This window comes from Panthera pardus, unplaced genomic scaffold, assembly GCF_024362965.1.
Source record: "Panthera pardus isolate Hobbes unplaced genomic scaffold, ASM2436296v1 HiC_scaffold_16, whole genome shotgun sequence".
Lineage (NCBI taxonomy): Eukaryota > Metazoa > Chordata > Mammalia > Carnivora > Felidae > Panthera > Panthera pardus.
Genome location: NW_026526721.1, coordinates 125,483,698 through 125,500,067, shown reverse-complemented (window position 1 = coordinate 125,500,067; position 16,370 = coordinate 125,483,698). Strand labels below are relative to the sequence as shown.

The window sequence follows — 16,370 nt, the reverse complement described above, 5'->3', positions numbered from 1 at the left end:
CACTGTCAGCACAAAGCTCAACATGTGGCCCGAACTCACAAACTGTGACATCATGACCTGAGCAAGATGAAGAATCGGATGCCCAACCAACTGAGCCACCCAAGCACCCCACATAATATTATAAATCCCATACAACTAATTGATTCACATAAAACAATAATTTTGTCACAGATGCATCTATAGCTAACCTTTGATTGTAACTGATGAACAAACAGGATCCCGATATGAACAATCACGGATATCTTTGTTCACTTAATGAATAGGATACAGGGGATATGACAAAGACATTTGTTAAAACTTCACTCACTGGTCAATGTTGTGGACAATGTCTTTACTGAATCAGGTAACAGTTCTCAAATAGTGGAAGGATACTTCCTCAATTATTTTTTCTATCATATTGTAATGGATATAAACTGATACACCTTTCCATTTAATCTGCATTATTAACAGTATCTCCATAACTTAATAAAGTTTATAGACAAATGAAAGAACAATAAATTGAGCCCTGATGTGTAGTGTTTGCTGATTTTCATAATGTAAATATTACCACAGCAATTTCAAACTGCCAAAGTGATATCAACAGAGTTGAGAATAAACAGCAGTAGTACACACTAATTAAAATAGGTGTATACAAATACACACATACATACAATAGGTGTAAATAAAAACTTCCAGAGCGTAGAAAACAGTAACATAAAATAATCAGGAAGTGATGAGTTTTGAGGATTTATTACTTTTACTTTTATTTTTAATATGATTTATTTAGATTTAAGTTTATATAATTTAACTTTTTATAAAGACATTGTTATTTTAGTAGGGTCACAAAATTTCTGGAAATTTACTTTTCAGCTCTCCAGGACAATACAAGATGGCTCCAGCATACCATTGCAATAGTATTAACAACTTCTTTGCTAGAATTTATACTACTAACAGTATAAAAGATCTATAAAACTGCAAATACAATGAAGGGAACACAGCAAATAGTGAGTCCAACACACAACCTATTATTTCTTCATCTGCTTCAACAAATGCTCTCAGTTCCATTTCCTTTTTGTATTAATTCCTTAAAGCTCAAGTCTGTAATGTCTACCACTCCTCCCTTCATACCACGTTCTCTGGAAGATCTCATCCACTTGATGTATAGCTTCTATGCAAATAACTTCAATATATTATCAATGGACCTGATCATCTACAATTGAAGATTTTTAACTTCACATGTTAACAGCTTCTTTGAATGCCTATCAAATTCACCAAATACCACATACAAAATTAAGTCCAACACTAACTTATCTCTAGTTCTCTGCTCATGGCAATACAATTAACTAACTGATTTAATTAATGCAGGAGTGTACTTTAAGTTGTATGCAAATTTATTATGGTCACTGTTATCCTGTCTTATATTCTTAGAATCATATCAATCTTCCTCTTGTGCCATCAGCTAACAAGGGCAATCATGTTATCTTCCATATAATAATTCTCCAAATTCTTTCCATGATTATTACCATAATCACCACTCCCTGAATTAATCTCAACTTATCTATTTCTATCTCCCTCGTCCAGGACATTCTACACATAATGCCAGTAACATTCTTGTATCGTGATACCTCCCTACTTGCAAATCTTCAAAGATGACCTGGTATTTAAAACTGTGCACAGAAAAAAGAACTGAGACTTCTGGGGAAGATGGAGGAGTAGGAAGAGCTCACCTCAGCCTCTAGATACATGCAAATAATACCCACATCAGCATATATAACCCAGAAAACTACCTGAAGACTGTCAAAACAGACTCTCTATAGGTAAATGTAGAGAAGAGGCCATATCCAAAAAGGTAAGAAGGGCAAAGAACTAACTGGGAACCAAATGGACCCACAGGAATGTCCATGGAAGGAAGGGATGCTATAGACACAGAGAGGATATTGGACACCACACTAGGCACACGAGGCACCCAGAACAGGGGACCTGCATTAGCAAGACTAATCAACATAACGTTTGGCTTTGAAAATCTGAGAGGCTCAACTTTGTAAATTCTTACAATCACCAGGGATTAATACCCGGAACTTTAAAAATCATCAGGCTGGCACTGGGAAGGCTGGAGGGCAATAAGATACTAGGTCCCCACCCTTTAAAAAAAAAAAAAAAAAAAAAGCACCAAACAGCCGTGTGGAGATATAGCACAGAAACAGTAGGTTGAAAAATGACTTGGGTGTATGAGAGGGAGATTTGTTTACTAATCTCAAAGCATTTGCTGGAGAGGTATGGATCTTTGGGAGATTTCTCCAAGAACAAAACTGCTGGCAGACACCATTTCCCTCACCATCACTCAGACTAGATACATAGACACTTGCATAACCAGTGCAAACACACTCTCCTTCTAGCTTACTAACAGCACCTTCAAGTCTAAGATCTCTTGTGGACCCACCCCCTCCAACCCAGCCTCCACAGGAGTCTATCCAAAGCAGTATCACAAGCATAGCAGTGTGCAAGCAACCCTAATAGGGACCAGAAACACCTCAAAGTGACTCTGCCCTGGGCAAAGGGGAAGAAAATGACCCACACCAGTATGACTCAGGCCCTGGCAGTGAGCTGGGGGTAGACAGCTGGTCTGACTGCAGGCCTTGCCCACTGATGAAAGCTTCTCAGGGAACAGCAAAAGTAGAGTGCCCTGCAGTTCGCTGTCACTACAGCTCTGGCAAATGCCCAGTCTGACCCAACTCAATCCCAAGGCCACCCCAGACAGGCCCACTAATAACAGAGAAACCAAAACCTGCACATAAAAAGACAAGGAGAGCCACTACAGATGACCAAACTGCAGGCAAATACGGCTCAGCCACAAAAGTAAGGCAATACAACACACAAACGAGACACCACTGAAATGAAAGGTTCAGGTGAACAGGGAACACGGCACTGTACGGCACTACAGGACCTCTTCTTCATAAGGCCACTACTTTCAACAGGAGATGTAGCTGTCTTTCCTAAAACACAGAAACAGACATGAACCATCAGAAAAGGTGAGAGAAAAGAGGAATGTGTCTCAAATGAAAAAAAAAAAAAAAAAAAAAAAAAAAAAGACAAAATCACAGCAAGAGATCTAAACAAACAGAAAAAATATGCCTGAGAAAGAATTTAAAGTACTAGTCATAAAGATACTCACTGGACTTTAGAAAAGACTAGCAGACCTCAGAGAGAGCTTTAACAAGGAGATAGAAAATATGAAAAAGAACCAATCAGAAATGAAGAACTCAATAACTAGAATTAAGAATATACTAAGGGAATAAATAGACTAGAAGAAGGAGAAGAACGGATCAGTGACCTGGAGGATAGAGTAATGAAAAGGAATGAAGCTGAACAGGACAAAAAATAATAATAGTAATAATACATGAAAAGAGACTTGAACTTGGTGACACCATTGAGCATAATAACATTTGCATTAGGGATCTGAGAAAAAGAAGAGAGAAAAAAGGGGGCATAACATTTATTTGAAGAAATAATACCTGAAAATTTCCTGAATCTGGGGAAGGAAACAGAAATCCGCATCCAAGAGGCACAGAGAGCCTCCAACAAAACAAACCCAAAGAAGTGCATACCAAGACACCTAGTAATTAAAATGGTAAAAACTAGTGATGAAGAGAAAATTATAAAAGCAGCAAAAGAAAACAGTTACATAAAAGGAAAACCCCATAAGGTTATCTGCTGATTTTTCAGTAGAAACTTTGCAAGACCGAAGGGAGTGGCAAAATATATTAAGAACGCCAAAAGAAAAAAACCTGCAACCAAGAATTATTCTATCCAGGAAGGCCATCATTCAAAATAAAAGGAGAACTAAAGAGTTTTCCAGAAACTCTCTGAATGGAAAGGAAATACCCTAAAGCAAGAGTAAGCAAGAGTAAGAAATGTAGGAAGCAGTAAAAATAAGTAGGTCTATAAAAATCAGTCAAAGGATTCACAAAAGCAGTGAATATATTTTACACCTGAAACTAATATAACAATGTATGTTAATTATACTGGAATGGAAGTTTTTGAAAAACTTTTTAAAAATAAACATAAAATTATAAATAGGGGCACCTGGGTGACTCAGTCAGTTAAGCATCCGACTCTTGATTTCAGCTCAGGTCATGATCCCAGGGTTGTGAGATTGAGTCCTACATCAGGCTCTGTGTTGAGAATGGAACCTACTTAAGATACATTCTCTTTCTCATTCTCTTTCTCTTTCTCTCTCTCTCTCTCCACCCCCACCACCCCTCTCCCCTGCTCACGCTCTCTCTTTCTGAAGATAAAATCTTTAGTATTCATAAAAGCAGGTGTCTGCATGATTAGCAGTAGTTGATTCCTGATCTAGCTGATCTTACTCATCTCTACTAAAGAGTAATAAATCAGGGATACTCGGGTCGTTCAATGAGTTGAGCATCCAACTCTTGCTTTAGGCTCAGGTCAAAATGTCCTGATTCATGGGATCGAGCCCCATATTGGTCTGCGATGATAGCATAGATCCTGCTTGAGATTCTGTCTCTGTCCCTTTATCTCTGTCCCTCCCCCAGTCACATGTGCACAGGTTCTGGCGCGCTCTCTCTCTCTCTCTCTCAAAATAAATAAATTAAAAAAAAAAAAAAACAATAAGTCATACTGCTTTTTCCTCAATATGCACCAAATAGTTTATGTTTACATATATGTACTGTGTGCTTGTTTCTATACATGATCTAGAATAAACATGCACAAAAACCTTGTAAGAAAACACAACTGTATCAATTACAAAAATAAATGAAAGATCTGAAAACATGATAATCTTGTCCATAGTCATACACCTAGTAAGCACCACAGTCCACTTAGATCTCAAGGTAAACCTGAATTCTCTATCTCCATGTCAGGATACTAGAATGCAAATATTATGTTTTCTATTTATCTTGTGTGGATAGAATCTACTAGTGCTTTTGATGCTTGCAATCACTAAGCAACTACAGGAACAGGTTTGTTACACCACAGAATATGTGACTCATTAGTGAAAATAATTTATCCTTGAGCACTACACATTACTCATAGAAGAGTAAGGTACAACTTATTTTCTAATTCTGACAACTACAGTCAGTTTAAAAGGTGATGACTATTACCAACAAATAACTACTACATTCCAATTAGTATACACATGTGTATGCATGTTTATTAGAATATATGATACATATTTTTTAATTTCAAGCAATAGAGAGAATATAAGAGTTTCACATCACCACACCCTAACTCTGAATCTCAATGTGCAGACTAACATTACTGATGGTTTAGATCAAGACCTAATTTTTTTCTTTTTTTTTTTATATTTGAGAGAGAACATGCATGCACAGTGGAGAAGAGGGCACAGGGAGAAAGAGAGAGGCAGTAAGAGCGAGAGAGAGAGAATCTTAAGCAGGCTCTATTTTTGTGGAGTCTGACACGGGGCTCAATCCCAAGACTCTGGGATCATGACCTGAGCCGTAATCAGCAATCCAACACTCATCTGACTGAGCCACCCAGGTGCCCCTTAAATTTTTTAATTAACAGGAATCTTCATACAAATACACAGAATTTCTGAATAGTATCCCATAATATATGTGAAATTTATTTAATTACTTCCCTGTCAATGAGCACTTAGATTGTCTCTAGCTTTACAGTATTACAGAACTAAAACAACTGTCTTTGTACACTACCTCTTATTACACAGCAACAAATTTCTCTCTAGGATAGACAAAGAATACTTGATCAAGGGTAGGCAAACTCAAACTTTGACTAACTGCTATAAAAGCCTACAAAAGCCCTGCCAATCTCTAATGTTCGCATTTATAGACATAAATTAAAAGAAATAAAAAATCAGATGAAATCTTCTAAGAATGAATTTTTATCCCCTAAAACTCTCTAAATTCTGTCTACCTCTATTTGCACTGTAATCACGTCAGTTCAAGTTATCAACATATCTGGCCTGCATACTACAATATCCTCCTAATAGGTGTCCTTGCTTCTATTCTTGCCCCTCCCAAATAATCACTATACTGCATGAAGGGTGATTTTCTGAATCTCTCCCATGCATCTCTTCCATGCTTAAAATTCGACAGTGACTTCCTACTGCTCCTAAGAAGAAAAACTCAAAATTCTTGCCATCATTTAAGCAAGTCCCTGTACGATACAGCCCCACTCTGCTCCTAAGCCTTAATCTCATGCCACTCTCTATCACCAACCCTGAAAAAAGAAAAAGTACAGTTTTATTTCACTTTATCAAATATACCATGATTCCTCCTAACTCAAGGTCTCTGTACATGCCATATTCCTTCAGTCTGGAATTAACACCATTATTCCTTCTTCTTCCCCCACAGTGTTCCTTCAGTTCAGAGTTAAGCTCAACTGTCTTTTCCAGAGAAAAGAACACTAAATGAAGGCATGTGGTAAAATTCTCACAAAATTCTCTAATTTAACTTCCTAGCACCCATAATAGCAGCTCTATATATCTGCGATTATTTCATTAACATATATTTATTATACAAGCTTCATGACAGTATGGACTGAATCTCTACTATATGCTTTCTCCTCCAGAACTTAACATACTTCCAAGAACTGTATTATGTAGTAGAATATAAAAATATATGGTAACTGATAATATTTGACAATGCTTAATAGTAAATAGCACTAAGGTCAAAAATTTATCAGTGATAATAATAGCTAAGTGAAACAAGAAATAACAAGGTCATTCACTGGAATTACCTTTCTCATGTCTACATTAAAAATCATTCTAAATGTTATTTATTCTGAGAGAGAGAAAGAGAGCATGAGCAGGGGAGGGGCAGAGAGGGAGAGAGAGGATGTCAAGTAGGCTCCATGCTGTGAGTATGGAGCCCAATATGGGGGCTCAATCTCACAAACTGTGAGATCATGACCCAAGCTGAAGTCAAGAGTCAGACGCTTAACTGACTGAGCCACCTAGATGCCCCAGAAAAATCATTCTTGGGGCGCCTGGGTGGCTCAGTCGGTTAAGCGTCCGACTTCGGCTCAGGTCATGATCTCACAGTTAGTGAGTTCGAGCCCCGCATCGGGCTCTGTGTTGACAGCTCAGAGCCTGGAGCCTGCTTCAGATTCTGTGTCTCCCTCTCTCTCTGCCCCTCCCCTGCTCATGCTCTGTCTCTCTCTGTCTCAAAAATAAAATAAACATTAAAAAAAAAAATTAAAAAAAAAAAAAAGAAAAGAAAAATCATTCTTGAAATAAACATTAAGAATTGCCGGATCAAAATATTTTTGTTTGTTTTTGAGGAGACTGTAGAGATCAGTTTCTAGTAAACTGTCTTCACTTTACAAATGATAGAAACTCAAGTTTACAAATACTAAGAGACATATTTCCTTTCACTTACAAAGCAAACATGACACTGCTGGCTGGATGGATTAAACAAGATCATGTATGTTGCTAAAATATGTCAAAATCCTCAGAAAACTTTATGGCCTCAATAAATGTTTCTCAGATCTCAACTCGACCAAGAGTACTATCTCCCACTGACGGACTGAAAGCAAAGTTCTTTCACCCACCTCACAGATCACCACTATCCACTACCCATAATCATAATACAGGTTTTCATTTCTATGAAAAAAAATCAGTTACACACAAAAAACAATGTTAAATACCACTGTATCAATACAATTTCTCTTTAAATACAACAGTTATTGAAATACAATCTCTGTGCCATATTTAATCAGAGATACTTACTAAGGGCCTGCCTAATATACAATAGTATGAGATAAAAAAGTGGGGGCACGTGGGTGGCTCAGTCATTTAAGTGTTTGACTCTTGATTCTGGCTCAGGTCATGATCTCATGGTCTTGAGATTAAGCTCCACACTGGGCTCTGTGCTAGGCATGAAACCTGCCTAGGATTCTCTTTCTCCCTCTCGCTCTGCCCCTTCCCCACTCTCTCTCTCTCTCTCTCTCTCTCTCTCTCTCTCTCTCTCTCTCAAAAAAAAAAAAAAAAAAAAATTAACAAGATGAAAAGGTGCAGTTCAGGCAGAAACAACAAGAGTTATAAAACATTAGGTTAAGTATGGTGCTGGAAGAAAAAGCAAAGAACATTACAGGAGCACAAAAGGAAACCTACCCCAACTTTGAGGGGGAAAAAAAGCTTTTCTGGTGGCATAATACATCAGCTAAGACTTACAGGATTAGTGGATTGGCCAGGTAAGAGCACAGGTGAGTACGCACTGCAGGCAGGACAAAGATTTTAAAGAAGAAAGAAAATACTATGTGAGGACCTCCAAACTTGGTAATACATTTAAGTTAGGGAGTAATAAAGACACAGGAGTTAAGTAATTAGAAAGGGCTTAAATTTAATCTCCTATATTTGGCAGAAAGAAGGAGGATAGGTATTGATGGCTTTCCAAGCAGTAAAGAAATCTAGACAGCCTTTTTTGTCTTAGATACCTGGAGGAAAAACACAAGGCCAGGAAACCAATTAAAAGGTGCCTACAATCTCTTGGGGAAAGAGGTATATAAATGAACAGGGGCATTAAAAATTATAAATAAACAAACTGTTGATCACTTTCATTGTATCTAAACCACTGTTCTCATACAGGATCACAGTATGCAGACTCCTAATTTGTATCTTGATGAAATCTCTAAAAGGAAAAGTATCTGCTACTACATTGAACATATTTCCCAAAGAAAACAAAATAAGACCCAATTCTAGATCTGTCCTACAACTCCAACAAATCTAATGAGATGCCATCAGAAATGCCAACTTGGTATATCCTTAATATTACTTCTGGCAGTCAGAATGGTCCAATGATCTGAATCTCAGGGAAAATAAGGTGGGGAGAGGTGGGAGGGTATGTGTTGGAGAAACAGTAGGATATAGGATAGGAGTTTATAAACTATTATAAATGGTCCAACAAAATATTTACACTTTGCAGGCAATTCATTCTCTATCACAACTTGTAGCACTAAAGCTGTCAAACAATGTGTAAAGGAATGAGCATGGTTCTGTACCAGTAACACTTTATTTATAAAAATAGGCAGCATGCCAGATTTGGTCCATGGATCATATTGTGCTGACCCCTGAGAAGAAGAGTAACCTCTTCTTTGCTCAATACCACAAAAATACTCCTATAACAATAGTAAGAGCCCTGCATGGATATGGTAATTGTACAGTCTAACTGCTGTTTGACTTCAGACATATTGCTCAACTATGAGAGAACCTATTTGATGTGATTACAGAAGTATTTCATGTACAAAAGTGTCATGTATTTTTTTTAAATAGAGGAAAAGTATAATACTTACTGTAATACTGGTAACTCTGAAGTAATCATTGCTGAAGAGGTCTTTCCACAATGTAGCAAAAGAATCAAGTGCTGTACAACTCAAACTTTTTAAATAACTTCAAAGTCAATCCTGTTAATTAAAAAAAAAAAAATAAGACAATTATTTTATTTCCAATTTTATTGAGGTATAATTGACAAATAAAATTGTATGATATTTAAACCACATGTGATGATTTGATATACGTACACATTGTGAAGGTCTTCTACCCCCCCCCCATCAAGTTAATCAACATATCTATCACCTCACATACTGACCTTTTATGTGTAAAAACATTTAAATTCTACTCTCTTAGCAAATTTTGATTATACACTTCAGCGTTATCAACTATATATTACCATATTACACAAGGTAATGTTACACATTAGACTTCAGACCATATTCATCTATAACTGAAAGCTGTACCCCTTCACCAACCTCTTACTATTTCCCCCACCCCCTAACCCCTGGCAATGACATTTCTACTCTCTGTTTCTATGAAATCAACTTGTATACGTGACGCCATGTGACATTTGTCTTTCTCTCACTTCTTTCACTTAGCATAATGCCTCCAAGTCCATCCATGTTGTCACAAATGACAGGATTTCCTTTAAGACTGAATACTGTTCCTATACACAAATAATGTACCAGGTTTTCTTTATTCATTCATCAACAAACAGGTTTTCCATACAGTGGCTACTGTAATGTTGCTATGAACATTTGAGTACAGATACGTCAGGATAATAATTCCATTTCCTTTAGAAATACACTCAGAAGTAAGACTGTTAGATCATATGGTAGTTTTAATTATTCACAGAACCTCCACACTGTTTCCCATAGAAACTGTGTTAGTTTACATTCTCATTAGCAGTATAAAAGGTTCCCTTTCCTCCACCTCACCACTATTAACCTCCTGTCTTTTTGATAAGAGATATCCTAACAGCTGTGAGGTGATATTTCATTGTAGTTTTGATTTGCATTACTCTGATGATTAGTGATATTCAGCACCTTTTCATGTACCCACTGGTTATCCGTATTTCCTCTTAGGGAAAAAATATATTTAAATCCTTTGTAAAATAAAATTATTTTAAAGTGAAATGAATATGCTAGAATATTTAGACTATAATCAATCAGTACTATCAAACACAGTCATTGATATTTATCAAATAAATTAAAAACTCATGTCCACACAAAAGCTTACACAAAGATATTTATAGCAGCTTTATTTAAAGTTGTCCAAACATGGAAGCAACCAAGATGTTCATCAGGAGGTGAATGGATAAACAAACTGTGGTACAGTTAGAAAATGGAATATTATTTGGCACTAAAAAGAAATGAGCTAGCAAGCCTTGAAAAGACATGGAGAACGTTCAAATGCTTATTACTAAATGAAAGAAGCCAATATGAAAGATTTACATACTGCATAATTCCAACAACATGGCATTCTGGAAAAGACAAAACTGTGGAAATGATAAAATGATGAGTGGTTGCCAGAAGTAAAAAGTACATAGGGAATAAATAGGCAGATACAAAGGACTTCTACGGCAGTGAAACTATTTTGTATGACACCATTAAGGTGGCTGCATGTAATTTTTATACGTTTATCAAAACCCATAGAATATATAACACCCAAAGTGTACCTAATGTAAGCTATGAACTTTGGATGATAATGACACGTCAGTGTAGGTTCATTGATTGTAACAGATGTACCAGTCTGGTATGAAAACCTGAAAGTCAGAGAGGCTTGATGCATGTGAGAACTAGGGTATAAGAGAAATCTCTCTACCATCTGTTCAATTCTGCTGTTAACATAAAACTTCTCTAAAAAATAAAGTCTATTAAGGGGGGAAAAAAAAGGGCAGGGAAAGTGGGAGAAAACAGAGCATTCAAGACAGACCATGACACAGTATCAAAGGAATCACATAAGTATATAAAACTGGAACTCCAAGAGAAAGAAAAAAGAAAGTACAGGGTAAAAGAAATAATAGAAGAGAACTTTCTCAAAATAATGTAAGATACTGAAACACAAATACAGGATCAGGGAATTCCCAATTAGAATAAATACTATAAAATATATATACTGCTAAAAACCAAAGGTTAAGGAAACAAAAAGGAAGTTAAAGGGACACCTGGGTGATTTACTCAGTTAAGCATCTGACTCAACTTCAGCTCAGGTCATGATCTCACAATTTGTGAGTTCAAGCCTCATGTCAGGCTCTGCACTTACAGAGCAGAGCCTGCTTGAGATTCTTTCTCCCTCTCTCTCTGCCCCTCCCCTGCATACTCCCTATCTCTCTCTCTAATAAAAATAAACTTTAGGAAAAAAGGAAGCAAAGAAATAGGTTTTCTCACACACTGAAACACAAAGATAAGAATTTTATCAGACTTTTTGTTGAAAACTATATAAGCTGAAAGTCAGTGGAAGGACATCTTTGAAGTGCTGAGAGAAAAAAATAAACATTTGATTTATATACTCGGTGATAGTCTTTGCAAATCGAAAGGACAGACTGATCTCATGGAAAATGAAGGAGTAGAAAGCTCCATGAACCAGCCCTTCCAGTAAAGCAAGTCTTAGGTTTGTGAAACTGGCAAAATCAAATTTTACAGACATCTGAAATTTAAAACAAATTATAACAGAGAAAAGAGTACCTAACAAAGAGCCTGCTAAAATGTGGTAAGGAAAAGCATTGTGCAGGCATCTGAGTGGCTCAGTCAGCTAAGCGTCTGACTCTTGATATCAGCTCAGATCATATCTCATGGTTCGTTAGACCAAGCCCTGTATCGGGATCTGTGCTAACAGCAGAAAGCCTGCTTGGAATTCTCTCTCTCTCCCTCTTTCTATGCCCCTCCCCTGCTTGAGCATTCATGCATGTGTGCTTTCTCTCTCAAAATCGTTTTTTTTTTTTTTTTAAAGAAAGCACTGTATAATTTTGTTTTTCTACCAACTCCCCTCCCCCACAATCAACAGTATCCATAGGGATGACAGACCAACTTCCTGGTGCATCTTTCTGGTAGCAAAAATAAGAACATGGATCTTGTTCTCAAAAACTGTGGTTGTGTGTTTTGAAGGGATTCTGGACTATCATCTTTCCAAGGAAGCTGAAATCATACACTACAAACAGGTGAGGCAAGAGACAGTGGATGTGACAAAGAGCAGACAATCTGAAAAGCTTCAGAATAAGGAGGCTAAGGAAGAAGATATTCTGGGGATCAAGGGCTTTAAAGAGTTAATCACATATACCAAGAAACCCAAAGTGCTACATACATGCCCAGGGCCAGAAGCGTATTTGCAGAAGACATGAGAGGACACAGGCTTGCAACTCTAGCTAATCTTTGGGTTCTGTGTAAGCACAAAGTAAAGACTAAGGCAGAGCAGTAAGCAACCTGGCTAACCTTTGAAGGAATACCTCAGCTACAGATAAATAGCCAAGACCAAAAGATTGCTTTTCTTCCTTTTGATTCCCATTGGCTCAAAATATCTATAAGTTAACTGCTGCCTACGGATATTATAAAATTTCATTAACCATACATGACAATGAGTACAGTAATTGAAAACAATACTTTAGAAAAGTCACTAAACACACGGCTGTAGCCCTCAAGAGGCAATAAACCTCAGGGAAAAGGAGAGAATCTAGTGTCTAGAGTTATCATATTACGATACTGAAAAAAAAATTTTTTTTGAGAGAAAGAAAGACCATGCACAAGCAGGGAAGGGGCAAAGAGAAGGAGACACAGAATCCCAAGCAGGCTCCGCACCATCAGTGCACAGCCTGACACGGGGCTCAAAGTCATGAACACGCGAGATCATGACCTGAGCTGAGGTCAAGAGTCAGATACTTAACCAACTGCGCCACCCAGGCACCCTGAAAATGTCCAGTTTTTAACATCAACAATCACAAGGCATACAAAGAAAAAAAATACGGCCCATTAATAGGAAAAGAGGTTGACAGAAATCATCTTTGAGTAAAACAAAACTTAGGCTTAGACTTTCAGAGGACAAACTATCAGAAGAATATAGACTATCTGAAAACGTGCTGATGAAAAACTTTCCAATTTTTATACAAACAGAAATCTACAAATTCAAGAAGGTCAAACAACTCTAGATAGGACAAACTCAAAAGAGATTCACAGATACAAATTACAGTCAAATAATGAAAGCCAAAGACAATGAGAAAACACTGAAAGAAGTAAAACAGAAATGACCCATAACATACAACTAACTAATCCTCATTAAGAATAACAGCCAACTTCTCATCAAAAACTATGCAAGGTAGAAGGCAGTAGGATGGCATATCTAAATTGTCGGGAAAAAACTGCCATACAAAAAAAATTTGTTTTAATGTTTATTTATTTTTGAGGGAGTAGCAGCTGATGAGGGGCACAGAGAGGGGGACAGAGGATCCAAAGTAGGCTCTTTACTGACAGCAGCAAGCCCGATGTGGAGCTCGAACTTACAAACCACGAGATTGTGACATGAGCCAAAGTCAGATGCTCAACCAACTGCGCCACCCAGATGCCCCGCAAACAAAAATTCTATATCCAACAAACTATCACACAAAAATGGAAAAACTTAAGACATTCCTAGAAAAACAAAAATGGAGGAGACTTGTTGCTAGAACTCACCTACCATACAAGAAATGGTAAAGAAGTCCTTAACAGACAATAAACCGACAATAACTTGAAGCCATACAAAGATTAAAGAATACTGGCAAAAGTAACTACAGAAGTAAATGCAGAAAAATAATATTTACAGAAGAAAATATTTTTTGCCTGTAACTTATATTTTTGTTTCCTGTAGGATTTAAAAGACAAACTTTTAAGACAATAACTATATAACTACTATGCTGTTGGACACACATGTATAAAGATATCATTTATACTTTTGGGAAAACTGGACAGCTACATGCAAAAGAATGAAACTTGACCACTTTCTTATACCATACACAAAAATAAATTCAAAGATTAAGGACCCAAATGTGAGGCCTGAAATTTAAAAATATCCTAGAAGAGAAAGATAGGCAGTAATTTCTCTGATACCAGCTGTAACAACATTTTCCTAGATATGTCACCTGAGGCAAGGGAAATAAAAGCAAAAATAAACTTATTGGGACTATATCGAAATAAAAAGCTTCTGCACAGTGACAGACTAAAAGACCTCTTATTGAATGTGAGAGGATATTTTCAAGTGACATATCTGTTAAAGGGTTAGCACCCAAGATATATAAAGAACTTAGACAACTCAACACCCCAAGTCCCAAATAATCCAATTAAAAATGGACAGAATAGATGAACAAACATTTCTCCAAAGAAGACATGAGGAGGGCCAAAAGACACATGAAATGATGGCTCAACATCACTCATTGTCAGAGAAATGCATTTCAAAACCACAATGAGATATCACTTCATACCTCCTAAAATGGTTAAACTCAAAAACACAAAGAAACAAGTGTTGATGAAGATGTAGAGAAAAAGAAACCCTCATACACTGTTGGTGGGAATGCAAACTGGTGCAGCTGCTATAGAAAACAGTATGGAGGTTCCACAAAAAATAAAAAATGAAACTACCATATGATCCAGAAATTCCACTAATGCATATGTATCCAAAGAATATGGGAATACTATTTCAAAAGGATATGTGCACTTCTACATTTATTGTGGCATTATTTACAATAGCTGAATTATGGAAGTAGCCCAAGTATCTACCAGTAAATAAATGCATGAAGTATAGGTGATATGCATAATCAAGTATTGAGTCATAAAAAGGAATGAAATCTTGCCATTTGCTACAACATGAATAGACCTAGAGAGTATAATGCTAAGTGACATAAGTCACTCAGAGAAAGACAAATACCGTATGATTCCACTCATATGTGGAAATTTAAGAAACAAAACAAACAAGCAAAGAAAAAAAAGCAACAAACCAAAAATGTACACTCTAAACTAGAGAAGTAATGGTTACCAAAGGGAAGGTGAGTTGGGGTGGATAAAATAGGTGAAGGGGATTAAATGTATCCTTATCACGATGAGCACTGAAAATGTAGAGAATACTGAATTACTATATCGTACACTTGAAACTAATATACACAGTATGTTAATGATATGTGAATTCAAAAAAATTTTAAGATATAATTTATAACAATAACATAAGGAAAAGGGATAGAGATAGTATCAGAAATTTACAAGCTATTAAAGCTAAGCTACTTTCAATTCAAACTACTGGTGTATAAATTTGGAATGTTAATTATGATTACCAGGATAATTACTAAAAAAATAATTTTAAAATATAGAGAAAATGAAAATGGTATACTAGGAAAAGATCGAACACAAAAGACAGCAGTTTTGGATAAACTGAGCAACAAAGAAGATGTAAGACATAGAATACAAACAGTAAAACAGCAAAAATCCTTTCTTACCAGTGATCACTTTAAATATATTTGTGAAATTAATAAAAGGAAACAACACTGGAGGGGCACCTGGGTGGCTCAGTCGGTTAATGGTCCGACTTCCGCTCAGGTGATTATCTCACAGTTCCTGAGTTCAAGTCCCAAATCGAGGTCTCTGCTGTCCGCATAGAGCTGGCTTCAGATCCTCTGTCCCCCTACCGTTCTGCCCCTCCCCAACTTGTGCTCTTTGTCAAAAATAAACATTTAAAAAGTTTTTAAAAAGGAAATATCATTTAGAATGGTTTTGGGAGCCCAGCAAAAAAGAACACTCTCACAACCAGTATCCAACATTAATTGCAGATCCAGCAAGAAGAGATGGACATTGCATTACTACTTTACTATCTTAGCAGGAGAATGGAAAGTTTCTTCCTCCACCTGCAACAGACTAGCCAATCAGAGACATTCACAACTCAGCCAATAAGAAGCCATTATACTTAGAACTCTGAGTTTACACCAATGGAGTTTTTAACAGCCCTCCCACTATCTCCAACTCCTTTCCTTTGTTTTCTCAACTTCCGTATAGTTTTGCCATAACTTCTTGTCTCAGATTGCAATTCTCTGTTATTCCCAAATAAACCTCTAACTTTTGCTGGTAAAATAACTGACAGTTTTACTTTTAAGGTTAACATATCAAACTCA

General features: G+C 36.7%; 1 protein-coding gene across 1 annotated transcript in view; it reads right to left on the bottom strand.

Moving 5' to 3' along the window:
- The window catches only part of STAG1 (stromal antigen 1), a 403,080-nt gene that overhangs the window by 279,336 nt on the left and 107,374 nt on the right, over window positions 1–16,370 (bottom strand). The window contains exon 2 of the mRNA XM_019437287.2: window positions 9,271–9,381. Within this exon, the coding sequence (XP_019292832.1) occupies window positions 9,271–9,299 (29 nt within the window). The 5' untranslated portion in view covers window positions 9,300–9,381. The remainder of the gene's footprint in view (window positions 1–9,270; window positions 9,382–16,370) is intronic.